General features: G+C 33.0%; 2 protein-coding genes across 5 annotated transcripts; both read left to right on the top strand.

Annotated features, from left to right (window-relative positions):
• The first annotated feature begins 1,331 nt into the window (after window positions 1-1,331).
• Window positions 1,332-3,129, top strand: LOC18099043 (uncharacterized). Its single transcript, XM_006382813.3, has 2 exons — window positions 1,332-1,656; window positions 2,254-3,129. Exons 1-2 carry the CDS (start codon window positions 1,507-1,509, stop codon window positions 2,884-2,886), a joined length of 783 nt encoding a protein of 260 aa, XP_006382875.3. The 5' UTR covers window positions 1,332-1,506; the 3' UTR covers window positions 2,887-3,129.
• Window positions 3,130-4,947: 1,818 nt separating this feature from the next.
• LOC7479153 (GATA transcription factor 7) lies at window positions 4,948-8,058 on the top strand. Of its 4 annotated transcripts, none has more exons than XM_024601361.2 (3): window positions 4,948-5,145; window positions 5,359-5,475; window positions 7,430-8,058. In XM_024601361.2, exons 1-3 carry the CDS (start codon window positions 5,036-5,038, stop codon window positions 7,923-7,925), a joined length of 723 nt encoding a protein of 240 aa, XP_024457129.2. In that variant the 5' UTR covers window positions 4,948-5,035; the 3' UTR covers window positions 7,926-8,058. The 4 variants fall into 4 exon arrangements, 1 of the variants encoding a protein (XP_024457129.2); XR_002981860.2 differs by having other exon boundaries at window positions 4,955-5,145; window positions 7,405-8,058; XR_002981859.2 differs by lacking the exon at window positions 7,430-8,058 and adding an exon at window positions 5,732-6,537 and having other exon boundaries at window positions 4,955-5,145.
• The last annotated feature ends 10,332 nt before the right edge of the window (window positions 8,059-18,390 follow it).

The following is an 18,390-nucleotide window of genomic DNA, read 5'->3' as shown; positions in this document are numbered from 1 at the left end:
ATCATGAATGATTTGACAAATATTATTATTAATATAAAAATTCACATGTATTCTGAAAAAAAAAAAAAAAAATTCATGTTAACTTTAAGGAGGTGTAATTTAACTGGTCAGGTTTTAAATTTGATCTTCAGAAATTATTAATTCGAGTATCACAAATCTCGGGGTTAAATATCTCAAACCTCAGGATCATTGTATCACAAATCTCGGAGTCGAATATCACAAATCTCAGAATCATTGGAGGTTTAACTAGTTATTAATTTCAAGACCTTGAAAAATTAGTCGAGATACATGTAAATTGGATTAGATACTCACGGTTAAAAAAATAATAATAAGATTCATGTTAGTGCAATATTTGATATTTCACATGGGATAAGCGTATTTTTATTGCTTTGCCTTACATGGATAAATATAAAATGGCTTACATAGAGAACACATTTACACATTTACAATTGTTTGCTCGTATGTTAAATAAAGGACTGCAAAATTGCTATCATTATTTGCTCTGATTTTTTTAAAATTTCTTAAGACCCAAGAACAAGGAAAAATACTTGGAAAAACATGTTGCTATCATTATTTGGCTTTTTTACTAACATTATATTATACTAGTAAGTATTCTTTTTGGAGAACCTATCATGAGACTGTTGTTGAAGAGTTGGAGACTGTTTGGGGTGGATCTAAACAGGTTAGGTCTGTCGTCTACAAGGCTTTTACGCTTGCTGGAAAAGTTAAGCTGTGAGTTTTTCTTTCCAGGCTTCAATGAGCTGAAGAATTTACTGAAACAATGAATGCCAGCAGATTTACCTCCTCCCTTTAGATGACTTGTCTTCATGCTCCAAAAACATGTACGTTTTCATCAATTTTACCATCAGAAGGTTTCTGCAACAACTTCATGCAAGAATATTGCAGGCTATGACTCCAATTCCGTGAACCATAACTACTTGATAGCTTCTTCTTTTTCAAATCCACCAAAGGAAGTTTGCATGCAAGTCAGTCGATAGAACTATTTGATTGTGTTCAAGTCACCATCGGACCAAGATTCACTCATACCTGATATAAAGAGGATTATTAAAGAAAGTAAACTCCTCTGAGCTAGAGCCTAACCATCGATGATACATAAAACGAAAGAACAGACAAAAAAGAACAGGAAATATGTGTGAGATGGCAAAAAATATATTTAAGATTGTGAGAAATTAGCCTGGGGTTATGGTCTTGTCACGTTTCTCACAATGGCCCATCCCAAGGAATTTGGCCCACGTTTACCAGAGAATGATAAGACATGCTTATTTTTATCGAGCCAAGAATAAATCGGGGCCACTTCTTTAGTCTGCTATTCAGATTCATGCATCAGCACTAGACCTATAATGCAGGTCAAATTTGCTCTCTTTAAACAATAAATATATCAGCAGAAAAGAAGGATCAGTTTTTTCTTATAAATTCGGCAAATCCTTCAAACAGACCCTAAAACATTCACAAGAAATTATACTATCAGAATCCTCAAGAATTAAGATGGCAGAGTTGTTTGACAAGCAGGCAGCAATATATTTGGATGCGAGGCCAAGATATCCAAGCGAATGGTTTTCAATGCTGGCTTCTCTAACCCCTGACCACTCTTTAGCTTGGGATGCTGGCACAGGCAATGGTCAAGCTGCTATTGATGTTAGTATTTTCTCCCTCAAACTTTCTAAATATATTGAGATCTGATCTATGTTGATTCTTTGCAGCCACTTAGAAACACCCTTTTATGTTGCACAATAACTTCAGCTCATTTTACTTGTTCCATTTGCATATATGCCAAACATAGCAGCAAAAGTTGTCCCATCTTATTCAATCCAAGTTATCAAATGCTAGCTTGAGAGGAATTAATGATGGTAAATCAAGGATGATATTATTCTGAAAACCTAGCAGTGCTCATGATGGTGATGACTGAGGAGTGACAAGGTTTAATTTGAAGTTCTGATGTAAATCAACACTTGAATCTTGAGTTCATCACCTTTTGTCTTATTTTTCTTTTATATGAATTACTAACGTTAGTTTATTTCCTTGAAAAGAAATTGCTAAAATCAGATTCTACCAATGTTTGGCTCTGATGAGGAACTTCATCCTAATACAGGGTTCATCACTATAGAAGGGTTCAACTTAGCCAAATAATGTGCTTCCTGATTTTTTATCTCTATAGAAACATCACTTTTTGGTTGAGAAAAAATAGAAATTGATATAAATGATGTATCTTACAACCTTGTAAATGCACTGCAGGTCTCAGAGCATTACAAACAAGTGATTGCAACTGACATAAGTGAAGAGCAGTTAAAGCATGCTATACAACATCCCCAAGTTCAATACTTTCACTCTCCATCATCAATGTCTGATGATGAACTAGTGAACTTAATTGGGGGTGAAAATTCAGTTGATTTAGTTGTTGTGGCTACAGCTGTGCATTGGTTTGATCTAGAAAAATTCTACCCTGTCGTCAATCGTGTGTTAAAAAAGCCTGGAGGTGTGGTTGCTGTTTGGAGTTACAATATCATCCAAGTTAGCCCAGAAATGGATCCTCTATTAAGGAAATTCTACGAGGGAACTTTTCCTTTTCAAAACCCAAAAGCCATGTACGCATTTGAGTGTTACAAGACACTTCCATTTCCTTTTGAAAGTGTAGGCGTAGGTTGTGAGGGGCAGCCTCTGGAATTAGACATGCCAAGGGAGATGTCGTTTGAGAGACTTTTGAAGTTGTTGAGTTCAGCTTCTGCTGTGAATACAGCAAAGGAACAAGGTGTGAATTTATTGTCTGAAGAGGTTGTGAGGGAGCTTGGGAGTGCTTGGGGTGGACCTGAATTGGTTAGAACTGTCAACTACAAATCATATATGCTTGCAGGAAAAGTCAAGCTCTAAGTTTTGAATTATCTCCTCGTTAAACGTTCATAACTTAATAGTTTTTGCAGTAGTATTTTACCGATTCCACTGTGGAGTGTATAAAAAATGTCAGTTGAGTTACTCACTCTTTACTCCAGAAATAATTCATCAGGGCTCTTCGTGGAAGACTCAGAATAAGTTCGTTTTTCTGCTGCAATGCATTGCAGATTTCAAGATGTAGCACTCAATTGAAATTAATCATACATTGCAGAGTTCAAAACATAGCACTCTTGCCGTCTCCTGAAGTTCTTATTGCTGTTTGTTTAGGTGGACTGCTGTTTGGTGCTACGATTGCATTGTAGTTAGTCCTGAATTTGAACTTGTTATGAAGTGCTTTCATGAATCATGACACAACTTTTCCGTGTTTGTCTATGCGGCAGCGGTTATGTTTTGAAGAAACCATAATTTTATATTGTTTGGTTAAAGTGATTAGCAGTATTTTTAGTTCATGGGACCCATCGAAAATCGCACAAAAACACAGATCGGGGAGAAGCCAGATACACCTACTTTGCTAACACTGTTCACTTTTGTTAAGTAAACAGTGCAGAGTAAATTAATTCACTCTGGACATTTGTTAACACGTAACAGTGCAGTGAATTTATTCACTTGCACTGTTCATGTGAAGAGTAAAAAATCTATTTTTTTTTAAATGTGTTTTATTAAAAACAATTAATGTTAAACATTATTCAATGACACTACATAAATTAGAAGAAGATCGCATGATAGCGTAGCCTTTGCAGAATTTGATCGTAATCCCAATTTTATTCCTAATGATATTTTACCTAATTTTATTGTATGCTCAAAAAACCATGGAAACTATAGTTCTTCTCGGATGAGTTTCGTACGTAATGAAATTATAGACAGTTTAATGGAACAATAAAAAAATTTTATATAAAGTATTATTTATTTCATGATATAATAGCAGTAGTTAAATCTACAATAGTTAAATTAAAAACCATCAATATTAATATATATCACCAAACCCATTAAATTTTTTTTGTTTAACCTCAATTTCAACCACAGTTTTAACCAAACATATATAAGTATCAAATCAATCTCAACCAAAAATATTTTTTATAAAATAATTTTTTTCAAATCACAACTATAAAAACTATCACAATACCAAATAAAGTTTCTCAAGTGTCCAGTACTTACTTCGTGGCTATATGAACCTCCTTTTGAGACTGTAGGTTTAGGTTCCTAAGCGAAACCACCAAGTGTGCTTAACAAAGTAGCTGTCAATTTAGAGATTCTTACAGATGGTAAGTTCCAATCATTACTGTTGGAAAATATGTTTAAAACAAGGCTAATGCGCATATTTGAAGTAAAATTAAAAGTGAAATCCGATTATTTTTTGAATTAAAATTTTATTGAAATTTTATCTCCAATATCAACATAAGTTATTTAATATAAAATATTAATATTATTTAAATAAATTATAGATAAATAAAAAATTAATCTTAAAAAACTCTTAGTTAGAATATTTTGATGAAACTTAAATTTTTTTAAAATTTTACCGAAACGAAATAAGTTTTTCTTATGATATATTTAGTGAAAAATTAAAATTAAATATAACACCAAAGTTTTTAGAAAAAAAAAGTTTTAAATATCATGAATTGTCTTCAAACTTGAATTCTAGGTTCATTGTAAAATAATATTTCACATCAAAATATTTTTTGCCAATAGTTCATGAATAATTATTCTTTTAGCTCATTTCACTATTTTTTCCTGTTCAAATCAGTTTTTTATAATTTCTTCAATAACACTTGAACAGATTTTTAAGCTAAAAAATTATCTAATTTAAATTTAAAAATATTCAGATTTAATTTTTATTTTAAAGAGGATAATCAAAACTGTTATCAGAGGAATTCTATCAACTTTTAATTCCTAAAATCAAAACTCTTTGCTTGTGACAAATCAGAGCGAGTTATCGAACCGTGGGCTCCATTTCGGTGCACGATTGGAGAGTTTATTGGGCCCGCCGCTTTCATGATTCACCTCAATCTTTGAGACCGTGGGCCTCAACGCTCACTTCAATCGCAAGTCTTGACTTGAAGACCCTTGCAGCTACAGCACTAAGCCGAGGAAGGGCAAAACATCGGGTCATCCTTTCTCGTCGAATCAGGGGATGCCCGATTTAGAGAAAGAACTTTTCCTTTGCTGCAGGGCCGGGCATTCAAGCGCAGAGATGGAGCTCTATATAGCTGCCACCTTCTGTCTTATTAGGGAGTGGCTAAGGTATTTATTGAATCTATTTCCTTTCTCCCCTTTGTTGAGTCTGTCTCGCTAGTCTTCCCAGTTACATGAAAAACAATAGAAGATAGAAAAAGGGAATAATGGTAAAATAAAAACTCTTTCCGAAAAGGGGCCATTAGTGCTCTTTTTTTGTAAGCTTTTAGGCCTAATTTTGTCTGTCCTGACGCCTTCTCTTCCTTTGGTCTAACCCTGAAGCTTTCACGGCGAGATCAAGTTGACAGCATGCCGAACATCATTGGAGATGCCACCCAAGACTGAAATGCTAAACCTCAATAGAGCCAGATCCCTTAGCTCCGGCCAACCTCAATCAAGGTAAGTACTTTTCTTTAATTTTGTTTTAATATATTCAAAAATATATTATTAGACTAGTATCTTATTTTGATATCAATTACAAATGTGATATATACTTAATTTGCATATTAGCTAGAATCTTCCTTTTGTTATGATAATAAATTTATCATAAATTAAATGATTATAAACTGAACATATAGCTATGTACCGATGGGAACTCCTGCTCATAAACGAGTTGTAATTTTATTTGTTGATTTTGGACAACAATTACACGAAGGACCAAGTGTGGATAAATTGCCTGCGAGTTTTGTTGAAGTGTTGTAGAAGCGAGACTGACTGGCTATATCTGTCGGCCACAAAGCTTTTATGCTAGCTGGGAAACATTGATTGTGAATTTGTAATGGTTGATACCAGCATATTTGCCTACCTCGCATTTGTTGTAGAGTTGCACGTATAAATAGAGAATCTCATATCTGTATGAATGGAGAATCCCACATCGATTAGTAATTACAAGTTTAAGCTGCTTATATATAAAATGAACGCAATAGCTTTCGTCTTATGCTTTTGAGTTAGCGTGGTGTCATATTTAATGTCAATGTGATATTTTTATTTTACAGTGGGATTTGGACCATCTCAATAAAATTTTATTAAATAACAGTGAATTTCAGTGATTATTTTTTTGAGTTGACAACTTATTTGTTTTAATTAATTATTATCAAATATTTTTTTAAGATTTGTCTGTTATTATTGTCTATGATTTAAATTAAATTATTACAATATGGATCTTATTGAATCCAATCAAGTTAATAACTTGATTTTTTCTTTTATTTTTTACAAATACTATCATCACTTAAATATCCATAATGTACATTAAAAAAATAAAGCCCATAGCATAGCACAATTCACATAAATAGTTAATAACCCTGTAATAATGTGTAACAAAAGAATCTGAGATAGTAGTTACATATTACGTAGTCGCATATTAATTAGTTCCAGTAGTGATTTTTTTAATGAAATATGGGAATTTTATTAATTAATAAATTTAGTAGTGAAGAGTATGGTTAAATAGAAGAGGTAAAATAACATGAGAGAGGAAAAAAAAATACAAAACAAAACAAATATCATGCAAACTTAATTACCTTACTTGTTTACTCAATAGATGTAGATAAATCAAGTAAAATATAAATTTATAAAAAAGTATTATAGCTATATGCAACAAAATTTGTTTCTATATGAACTTTATATTTGGCTAAATAATCTGCTACACGATTACTTTATATATATATATATATATATAAATATACTCATGGGAGAAAGCATGGAACTCCATGATTTAATCATTTAAAAAATGCATAACAACAATCAGCACTAAAAACAAATGAGAGCTAAGAGAAAATTTTACATAGTTAATTACATGAGATTAAGAATTTATAATCATAATTAACATATTTTTCCTATATTGTTTTTCTTTATAAGCTTCATAGTCGTCATATATATTCTTAGAATCTCAAGACTACCCTTTTTGTGCACAGACTGAAATTTTATTTTAATTGAATTCTCAGGCTAATGAAACACCAAAATCGAAGATTTCCTTTACTTCTTCCTTCATCCAAATCTCGTTGAGTGTTTGAAGGACAAAACCTCGTCAAAAACAAAATTGCCTAACACAGCCGTATTCGTGTATTTGCTAGAAAACTATATGTTCTAGGTTTTATTGGTTGGTCTACGTACCTCTGTAGAGATAATTTCTCACGCAGTTCATGAATATCCATAATACTTATGGACTTCACTCAAAACCCTTCTCTTCTTCTCCTATATATACAAAATACACCTTAAAACCTAATTCATCCCTTTGCCTCTCTCTGTATGTGCCTAAGCCTTTTAATTTGTTACAATTAACTTGTACGATGGTGTCTCTCTTTATATATGCCTTGACCTTTTTTTTTCCAGCTTCTGATGATGTTTGCAATGTCAGTGATGATTTCGATTGGATAGGCAGTGAACTTAGCGCCCCTCAGGATCCCATAGAGTGTGTTACTGATGTCTTCGATGGGTTTATATCAACCAATGAGTTAAGCTTCTTGGAAGATTTTGGGGATTTTTTGGGAAAATCCGAAGAGGAGATAAAAACTACTCCATCGAGAGATTTTAAATTTGGTATGACTAAAAAGAAACCAAGAAGTAAACGGAGATTAAAGCAGCGTGCGTGGCCGATGAAAGATTTTGTGTTTTCTGCACTCGAAAATCATGAATTCCGAAAGAGAATTTGCACCCATTGTCAAATTGACAAAACGCCGCAATGGAGGATTGGCCCACTGGGTCCGAAAACACTGTGTAACGCTTGTGGTGTGAGGTACAATACAGGGAGGTTACTCCCGGAGTATCGGCCGGCTGCAAGCCCCTCTTTTGACCAGAACAAGCATTCAAATCTTCATAAGCAGATATTGAGAAGGAGGGCCAATTTAATTTAATTTAATTTAATTTAATGATGTGTTATTTTAGACATTTTTAGGTCGTAGTAATTCTCTTAGGATTCATCATGCACAGCTTTTTGTTTCTACTCTGTTTTCTTATAATTAATATTTTAGATATTAGGGTTGCTTCTTCTCCGCATGTCCATGAATTGAGAATCTTACCCTTGAGTTTTACGAGGGCTTACACTCATTGTGCATAGCGAGTTGGAAAATGAAAATAACTCTGCATTTTCAATATTCTATCCATCTTTCCTCTTCTTTAGTGAGGAGATAGGATGATATATGCATGGATAATCTTCCACATAAATCAAATTTAAATACAGTTCTACGCCACATTTTCCGATGGAAGACTCCATGGCTAAGCAAAATTACTATGGCTCAAGTTTCATTTTCCACCAACACGATAGAATCTTCTTCTTTCTATCCTTATCCGCTGCCAGCCGAGTTGTATATTCTATTTCAATTGACAATCGTGTCAAGCTTGCTACCTGTCTGAGCTCATCGTCATCAAAAGAAAATGGTTTAGATCCAATTAAGCACGGCCTAAGCCCGGTTTACTATATAGAGAATATTGGTCTCTCACCGCCTTTGGCATTCATTAAAGCATGGAGATTGTAGCCACAATTTCTTAAAGCAATCTTCAATAATTGAAGAGAGAATATCAAAATCACACTATGGCGATCCCCTTGCATCATTAGCCATAGTTTCAGAAGCCAACAACTTGTTTAAAAATATAGCCACGCAAAGAAACACACTGATCATACATTCTCCTATATATTTACGTTTTTCTGTGTGATCCAAAGGCCTTCGATCATTGATGCATGTTGTTCATTTTGATTACTGTTTGTGTCTTGGGTGGGTATCATAAGAAAAATTTAAGTTCAATTCCTTCCTCGTATCCATTTTAATTGCAAAAAGAAAGAGAAAAACAAAAAGGGTTTTTGAGGATATCCCAAAATCCTCTCATGATAATCCATAATTCTCTCCATGATCATTGATACATGTCTTTTAATTTTTTCACCCTTTGGGTTTTTTTCTGGATTGTATGATTTTTTTTTTTAATATTGGGTTTTAATTGAATTTTTTATTTTTTAATTTATATTTATATTTTTTTTATCAAGCAATACAATAAAATAAAATAAAAATTAATTGGATCCGGTAGGCAAAAAGATTCTATTCTAAATGGCAAGATTGCCTCTATCAATTCTACGGGTTTTCTTAACTAATCGAATCACGGCGAATAAGACCGAATCACGTGCTATAAAAAAATAGACGACTTATCTTGACCGCTATTCCCACGTTGATTTTTGCGATTATCCTCTTCTCCGGTACGTGTTCCCACGGGCGGCAACTCCAAGGGAGGAGTGAAATCCCGGTGCTACTTTTACTCCCCTTCCTCTTGTTTGCTCTCCTGGAATGGTCTTTTATTAATCAGTCAGAAGATAGTAAAAGAAAGCTATCAATCCCTCGCTTATTCAAAGGGCTGATCCTTGCTACAGCAGAGCAGGGAAAAAAAGAAACCTCGAAAGTTGAGTTTTGCTGGGCATTTGAAACTTGAAGGCAGGCTATCATTGGACTGATTTTAGAAAAAAAATGCTCCTTCATGTGCATCCAAGATTTTGGACACCAAACAGAACCTTTTTAATTATTATTTTTATTAATATAGATATTTGGACCAATTTATACATATTTTTAACTAATTTTACAAATATTAAAATTAATAAATTTTTAATAGCTCTAAAATATATAAAACTCTAACACGTTACTTTTAAAAAAACAAACCTAAAATCAGTTCCACCCCCTCTTAGTTTCTTCCTGATTATCTTACGTCACCATATTGACGTCAGCGATGTGGACTTTCTACCGCCAATCTGGCACTAAAAAAGTCGGTTCTTTTAGATAAAATGCAGTCACCAACTTGGTCCTTTCTTTATCGATTTATGTTTTTTTTTTGTTTTTTTAGCCAAGCTTTTCTGCTCAAATAAGTGCCCACCTCAGTCCATCACCCTCTTGCAACACTCTGAAGGAGAGGAAAGTAGAGAGAGCGAAGAAATGAGTGAACCAAGCAAGCGAACTTCTGGTCCCGTACAACGCTATGAAGAAATGAGTGAACCGAGCAAGCCAACCTCTGGTCCAGGACAACGCTATGGCATCTCCTCCTTTGCTAACCTCCCGCAGCCAAGGGGGACAACCAAGAACAATCTAGTACTCAAGAGTTTATTCTCGTCACCAAGCATCTTACCAGGCAAAAAGTGAAGGCTTTGGATTTATGGGAAGAAAGGGCCGGGTGGGCGCGCCCCTTCTTCTTTCGATGATTGAAAAGCCCTTGCTCACACTGTGAATTGTAAAATTTTAGGTGTTTGTCTATGGATTTTGCTAACTACGAAGGGAAAATGTAAACGATCTAGTTTACATTTTGGTTGCTTTTCTTTCTTTTCTTTCGTCATCACCTCTTTGATTACGATCTAGTTTGTCTTCCGATCCTAGATTTTGGTTGCTTTTCTTTCTTTTCTTTTTGAATTTGTTGTCTCTCCGATCTTAATCAAAAAAGAAAAGGAAAGGTTATAATCTTTCCTTACTGGATGAGTAATTTCTTAATGTTCTTGGGTGGACTAGTCAATTTCAGGTATATGAGATTCCGTTGCCAGTGCTGCTGCTACCAAAGCTTGAAACTTGGTTCATGGTTTAGGATTGTGCATCACCTAACCATGCAAGGCCAAGGGTCTTCGGTTTATAATCATGATGCTAGTAAATCTAACCGCCACAGCCAAGCCGTTGGGGCCAGGACCGAACCGCCGCACCAAGCGGCAGCCCAAATGGCTTGGCAAGCGGTTCGACCGTGCCCAATCTCAAAATGATCTTTTCACCATGTTTTTTGGATTTGATGTACATCTTAATTGTGGGCTTGGACCACCACCTGCTCCCCACCTGACTTGCGAAGGCCAGGGGTCCCCAGTCGGCCACTCGTCTTGTTTAATTTTGTGGCTTTACTCTTGTAATATTATACAATTAATTAATTATTTAGGGTACTAACTGGACCGGGTACCCTAAATATTTTTTTAAAAATATTTTTCATATCATAATATTAAAAAAAAAAAAATTAAAAAAAAAAATTAATAATTGAATTTCAATGCCAAATTGCATTTAAGTTTAAAGTTGTTGGAAAAACATATTTTATACTAGGCGGTGGCCAGTGGTAAAAAAAAATAAAATAAAAATTAAAAATTATCTAGGTGGTGACTCAGTGATAAGAACTTGAGACTCAGAGGTTTGCTTTCTCTGTGGTCTCAGGTTCGAGTCATGTGGTTGCTTATATGATAGCCACTAGAGGCTTACATGGTTATTAACTTTAGGGCCTGTAGGATCATCCGAGGTACGCGCAAGCTGACTCGAACATCCACCTTAAACTAAAAAAAATTAAGATAATTATGTGAATTTGTAACGTAAATTGAATCTTTGACTTCAATGGTCTCGAGTTATATGATTAGGATAGTCCATCCTCACTCCTATTGCTTGTTAGGTTTTAACTTGAAATTTTGATATAGGAATTTCAAACCTTAACTGTTACGTTAAGTTTCTTTTTTTTTGGAGGCATCTAGATTCTAGAAGCTAGAAACACACTTTCTTGTAAATTGGAAGGAAAGTGTACACACACCTGCACTGCAGCCATTGTATCTTCTTGATCAAGGGACACAATATTTTTCACGCGCGGTATGGAGTTTGGACCTCCCTCGTTTCTCTCTTATATATACACGCGCGCGCGCACATCTCACAACTCTTTCCTTCACACTGAAGAAAATTAAAAACACTCACTGACAGAGAGGACATGAGTGATCCAAACAAGCAGGTCCCCTGGCCCAACAAGGGCCACGGCCACCCCTCCTCGTCCTTTGCTGATCTTCCGCCGGCACGGTGGCCAGTCAAGAAGAAGATTATACAGGCAGCGTTCCGATTCTCTTCGTCTAACTCCTCATCATCGGAGAAAAAAGTGAAAGAAGAAGATTAATCATGGGCGGCGGCTGCTGCTGCTGCTGCTGCTGCTGATGTAAATACTTCATGTGCTATATGTTGGGAATTGCTTGTCGGAAAAGTAAAACGGCAGTTGTTTCCCTTTAATGTAAATATCACCGACTTGATTATGAATCCGTTTTTACTTGTAATGCATTTGTATATATGTTTTTTTGCTTTGTATATACACATATATTATTAATTTGTGAATTTATGCCTCTGCTTTCCCTAATCATTAAACTCTTTTTCACGGCGGGCAAGCAATTTGAGGCATATTGATCCTTTTAGGATTTGCACGCCATGTATGATCGGTGGGAGCTGTTCAAGAAAGGGATTTGGAAGATGTAGTTAAATAATCCGTAATCTAGCAAATCTAACAGGCGAGTACTTAATTACTAGCTTAATTTTATCAGCAGTGATATCCTACTTTTCTACTTGATCATTAAAAAAAACAATAATTAAAAGCCATCATTAAGAGCTCTGTATGATCCAGGATACATTGTTCATCGGAACAATATATTCACGATTTTGCTGTTTTCAGGAAAAATTACAAGTGGGAGTAAAATTGTTCTTTTCAGCATTCACTAGATATTATAAAATTGATTAATAAAAAATTATTGATTCATGTATTTTTTACGCATGGTGAATTGATTTTGTTGCCCTTCAAAAAAATCAATAACTTTGGTCCAAGGGGTATTTTGTCTTTTCAAACTACTTGCGTAGTAAAACTACGGTGGTATCTTGAAAGAAAGAAATCATTAAAACTTGCACAGGAAGTCCTTTCCATCTATTTGCGCATGGTGAATTGATTTTTTTTATAAAAAAAAAACTAAAAAAAAAGAATAGTGAGGTGATAGAGTTAATTTAAGCTTGGTTCAAGGGCTATTTTTATATTTTCCTTATATTATTATTTTTTTGGTTATTTTTAGGTTGGTCTAAGGGTTGTTTGGTAATTTTTTAAAAATAAATATTATTCAAAAAAGTTGCACTTGATGACCCCTCGCTCTCTAACGACGTGTGCAATATTATTTAATGATCAAAATGAGTTGTCCATGACAGTGTTTGGAGCAATGTGCTATCCTCTTTGTGTTTGTGAGGCACATGTTCACGGTAGAGGTGTGTCGGGCTCTAATAACTTTTTTATTCCTTTATATTAGCTTTAAAAATTAAAATTCATGACAGCCCTTTAAAAAACTGATCATATCCTCTAGTTTCTATTTTCATTTATTTTTATCATTATTCTTTTAATTATTATTTATTTTGTTTTATTATTTTTTAAAGTTTTTTTTTTCCAGTTTCAACCCTAAATATTTTATTTCATTTAGTTTTTGCATCCAAATTAATCATCATTTTTCTTATTTATCTTTTTTGTGTTTTACCCTTTTTTTAATTTTTTTTTCATTTTCATTCCTCATCATTTTATTTATTTTAATTTTTTCATCCAATTTTAGTGATCGTTCTTTTGAGTTTTGATTGCTATATCTTCTTATCATTTTTTGATTTATTTTTTTTTCATTTTTTCCCTAGACATTTAATTTCTGTCAAATTATGGTTTTTATTTTTTTTATTGCTATTTTTTTATTGTCATATTCTTAATTTATTTTGTTTTTCAATATAATCCTTAATTATTTTTTTATATGGTTTTTATACCATATTTGGTTCTCGTTGTTTTAATTACTATTTGTTTTATTTTTAATTTTTTTTATGATTGAAAATCTTACAATGTGAATTTTTTTTGTGTTTGCCTTTCTATAAGATAATCTTGATCTCATGACCTGAGTCATTGATTTTGAATATTAGCCCCGTTTAAGTTAGGCATTTTTTAGGTCCTGTATTAATTTTTTTCTAATTTTATCATTTGACATTGTGTTATCGGGCCTTAAGTTTCGTTATTTGTTTCACTTCCCTTTTTATAAGTTTATCCTCATCTTATATCACAAGTAGCGAGTTAGTCGAGTCAACCTGAATTAACTTGATTTTTTCTTCTTGATGTTTTTTTTATGAAATTGATTTTTTTTTCAATTTCATCATCTGACATTAAATCATTAACCCTGGAGCTTTGTGATTTTTTTTTTAATTTTCTTTATGTGGAGTCATCTTGAGTGTGAGTTAATCAAGTTAACCTGGTTTAACTTGATTTTTTTTTCGTGTTTTTTAAGTAACTCCGGTCTTTTTTTGCCAGTTTTTTTTTAAAAACTTTTTTTTAATCTCGGTTTCATATAGCAGGTGACAAATTAAGTTAATTAACCCGTGTTGACTCGGGTTTTTTTATTAGTCGTTATTTTTTAAAAAATAGAATTTTTTTTTTCAATTTTATCATCTGACATTAGGTTACGACGGAGCATTCAATTTTGTAATTTTTATTTTTATTTTTATATATACAATTATCTCAATTTTATATCTCAATTACCATGCTAATCAAATTAATTCATTTTAACTCAAGTTAATACTACTTTAACATTTCTTTTTATATTAGAAAAAAATTAACCTGTTTCGGGCATGACCGGTACAACCTATCTAGATGCCTCCAATTAGTACTTTCGAGGAATTCAAGCACTGTCTGGTGGAGTTTTGATACCCTTAAAAAATAAAGGTGCACTGGTGGCTGTCTACCTATTTTGTTTTTTTTTCAGCTATGATCGACTAGGAACACAAGACTCGTTAATGGTGGCGGTGGCGGTGGCGGAGGAGTGATGATGATAAAGGGGCAGGTAAGCTTTCTTGCTAGGAGGGTGATTAATGATTGTGGAAAATTAAGGCAACGAAAGCGAAATCTTAGCCACCGAGTCCCAGTCAAAGTTAACAATTACAGATGATAACAAGAGATAGAAATACAATTGCCAAATAATTAATTGTCTTTTTTCATTTTAAATTTATGGTAGATGATGATATCTCTCTCTCTTGTTTTATTAATAAATTTTCGAGTCAGCTTGTACACACTTTAATTAATTCTACGGGTCTTGAAGTTAAAAACTATATAAATCTCTAGTAACCTTGATGTTTATAAGACTTAAACCGGTAATCTTTAAATAATAAACTCAGGATGTAGCTAATAAAGTTATATTCTTTAGGGTTTAGATAGTATATCTAGTTCAAGTTATGCATGCTAATCAAGATGAAATTCACATTTTTATTTCCATTCAAAATTAATTTGATTTTAAGGGATTCATGGTTAATTTGTTACTAGCTAAAACAAGATTTAATCTCAACGATTCAAGAAACCCACTTCCAATTTCTTAAAACCGCCCACGTTTGAGTTTAGCCGAGTTCCATCAATTTGCTAGGTCATCTTCGTCAAATATTCCTATAGAGATGATGACCCCATTGAGGTCTATTCGAAAACTACCTGTATATACTATATATTTTTCATAAAGATGCACTCGAGTGTTTGAAAATGGGCGTGCAAAGAGAATGATGATGTTGCCCAATTTTTACATCCATGGAAAGACTAAAACCTACTCTGTGTAATAATAAGGTAGGGAAAACGAGACATTTTGATCACGTAAACAAAAAATATTCGTGTTTGGCTGCCTTTCTAGCATGGAAAACACACAAACAAAATAGTTATCTGGACTTTGGAAGGGATCCATAGACATGGATCATATCAATTTCTCGAGGTTGAAAGCAATCCATGGAGCTCGAAAGCAAAATTCCTCAGCCACCTTACTTTACTAGACAAACAAAAAAAAAAGATGGAGGTAGTTCAAAAACTTGTCTGAAATATGAGTCACTGAAAGGGTCTGAAAGTGAGCATTCAAAGGGGCCTTTTTCTGAATTTAAATTCAACAGGAAACTCTAGGTGCTCAATCTTCAATCCTGATGATATAATTGCTTTGATTCGAGAATCCATGGATTATGATGAGATATTTCAATGATGCAATTGCATAAAACTTTTTGTTTAGAGGTTGTTTTTCATTTTTCTTGAAACGTTGGGATGCCTGGTCCATGATTATCCAAGGAGGATCCTTTCAAACAAGATCAGATTTGGAGACAAGACATCGCAGATTCCTTCGACCTAATATATTAGGTGGCATGCGGTTCGCTGTAGGCTAGTTGATTTTTTCCCCGTGACTTAAAACAAACAAATTTTAAGGGCTGCTGGCGTATTTTGAGAAAAAAAATCAAGTTACTAAATTATAAACTATAATGGGTCGAATTAGATAGGTCAATTTAATATATATATATATATATATATATATATATATTGAATTTTAAGATAAAAAATGATGACAATGACATGTAAAAAAGAACATTTGTCAAAGAACAAAAATTATTGTATATCACTTCACCTGCGCCGCCCTATTGGATCACTTGATGCTTCAAACATGGTGGTTGTCAGTTTTTTTTTATTTGAAGTATTTATTTATAGTTATAATGTTAGTGGTAACTAATGGTTCTGACTTATAATAAATTTTATTTTTTGTTGTGTTAATTGGTATCATAGTAAGTTGGTTTTCCAAGTCTCGAGAAGTTTTGTCTAAATTTATAAATTTTACGTAAATCTTTCCCTTTTAAAATTGGATTTAAGTTCTTTGAAGCAAGCTATTCTATGCATAAATTAATAACAATGTTATATATATTCAAAGTATTTATTCCTTTGAATATATGATTCAATTTATTGCACAAATATATTTATTGTATTACTTTCTTAACTGTTAAGATTTTGTTAGTATTTGTTATTTTTATTTAATCAAATAATTATTTTATTAAAAAAATAGTAATAACTCTAGGATTTTAATTTTATTCTATTTTTTTCCTATCCAATATTATTAGGATTTTTTAATTTTTTATTTAAAGAGTTGTAATGATTTTCTGGAAAAAATACTATGACGAATAAAAATTAAATAATTTAAAATATTTCTCCATAGTTATGTAACATCAAGCAATGAAAATAATAAATCATGGAGTGAGAATTAATAATATCATATTTTTCTTTATAAATCATGGAGTTCAATCGTTTCATTTTCCAGCAAGAAGGAAAGTTATTTCAATGTTGTTACCCAGAGAGCTTTGGTGAGATTTTGGGAAGTGAAAATATGCTTTTTGCTGAAGGATCTTTACACAGGTATCTAAGAAACTTGGTTATGAACCTTGTTGGTAATGAAGTATGACAGTAAAACTTCTTCCAGATGGTGAAAAAATGATATCTGAATTACTGGTGCGGCCAGGCTAGTGTTGAGCTGAAAGAAGCTCTGGCAAAGGTAAATTTATTCCAGATTCCATCTCTTTTAGTCTGGTAGATAGATGGCCTGCGCATTGCTGTGGATCAATTCATAAATAATATAAATGTTTATTATAATGAAAATTGAAAGTTAGATTTGTGAACGTTTTAATATTCAAGTAAGACTTGGTAGCCCACCAAGTCCAGGTGTTTTAGATCTAACAGACATATCAGATCCACTGAGTTTTGGATTTGACAAAAATTTCCAACAAAAAAAAGTGGTTTTTCTAATTTATTGAATTTTATAATATTTTGATCTTAATATTAAATGGTTTGTTTTCACAGATGGAATTTAGTTTTGGTAGCAAAATGTTGTTTAGTCACAGTGAATCAAAGTCATCAAAGAACCTGAGACAAGCTTATGCAGATTTCCTGCATGGCTTACTTTCATTTCCCCTCAGCATTCCTGGAACTGCTTGCTGGAAATATTTACAGATCTAGCCTGCACCATCTCAAACATCTATAGTCGAGGACTTTAAAAAGACTCTGTGCTGGAGCTGAATTTTCGAAATTGCAGATGGCCATTTTTCTCCACCATCTGGTCACAAAATATATACAGGTAGCATTAGAGAACATATAAAAAGAAGTTGCCAGTCGATCAGAACGGTTTATTCTTTTATATATCGATGGCTTTTCTTCTCTTTACCTGTCTTCATATAATAAATTAAAAATTAAGCCGATTGACATGATCCAATCTTCTAATTTTAGGTGGAGAGTGATCAAGGGAGGAGATATCAGCAGACTCCCAGCAGTTATCTTTCCAAATGGTTTCCACATTCAAATACTGGAGAAGAATATCTAAAAGCACTACAAAAACTGAATATCCTAATGATAGTTGTGGAATTTTGATTCAAGATGTAAATTGAAAACTTGCTATTCTTGTTTGTGATAAATTATGCTGAAAACTAAAGCAAATTGTACCGAACTGAACACAAATTTAAAGAAAACGTTGAAAAGCAAATTGTTAATAAATTAATTTGTTAATTTAATTTTTAGTTTAATTACGTTTTAAATTAAATTAGATGAGAATTTTTAAGATATACAAGGTAATGCACCGGATTTGAGAGATAAAAAAAGAAAAAGCGATCTAAGAAAAGGAATTGTCCATGGCTATATTTGTAGCGACGAGCAAAATTGAATCTTTATGGGTAATTGGGGAATTCTAACATACGAGGATGAAAGGGTAACACTGATGAATCTACGAGGGCAGAAATATAGTTTATCTTTCAATGG

Source organism: Populus trichocarpa, chromosome 5 (assembly GCF_000002775.5).
Source record: "Populus trichocarpa isolate Nisqually-1 chromosome 5, P.trichocarpa_v4.1, whole genome shotgun sequence".
Taxonomy (NCBI): domain Eukaryota; kingdom Viridiplantae; phylum Streptophyta; class Magnoliopsida; order Malpighiales; family Salicaceae; genus Populus; species Populus trichocarpa.
Note: the sequence above shows the minus strand (reverse complement) of the source record. Positions and strands in the feature narration are given on the sequence as shown.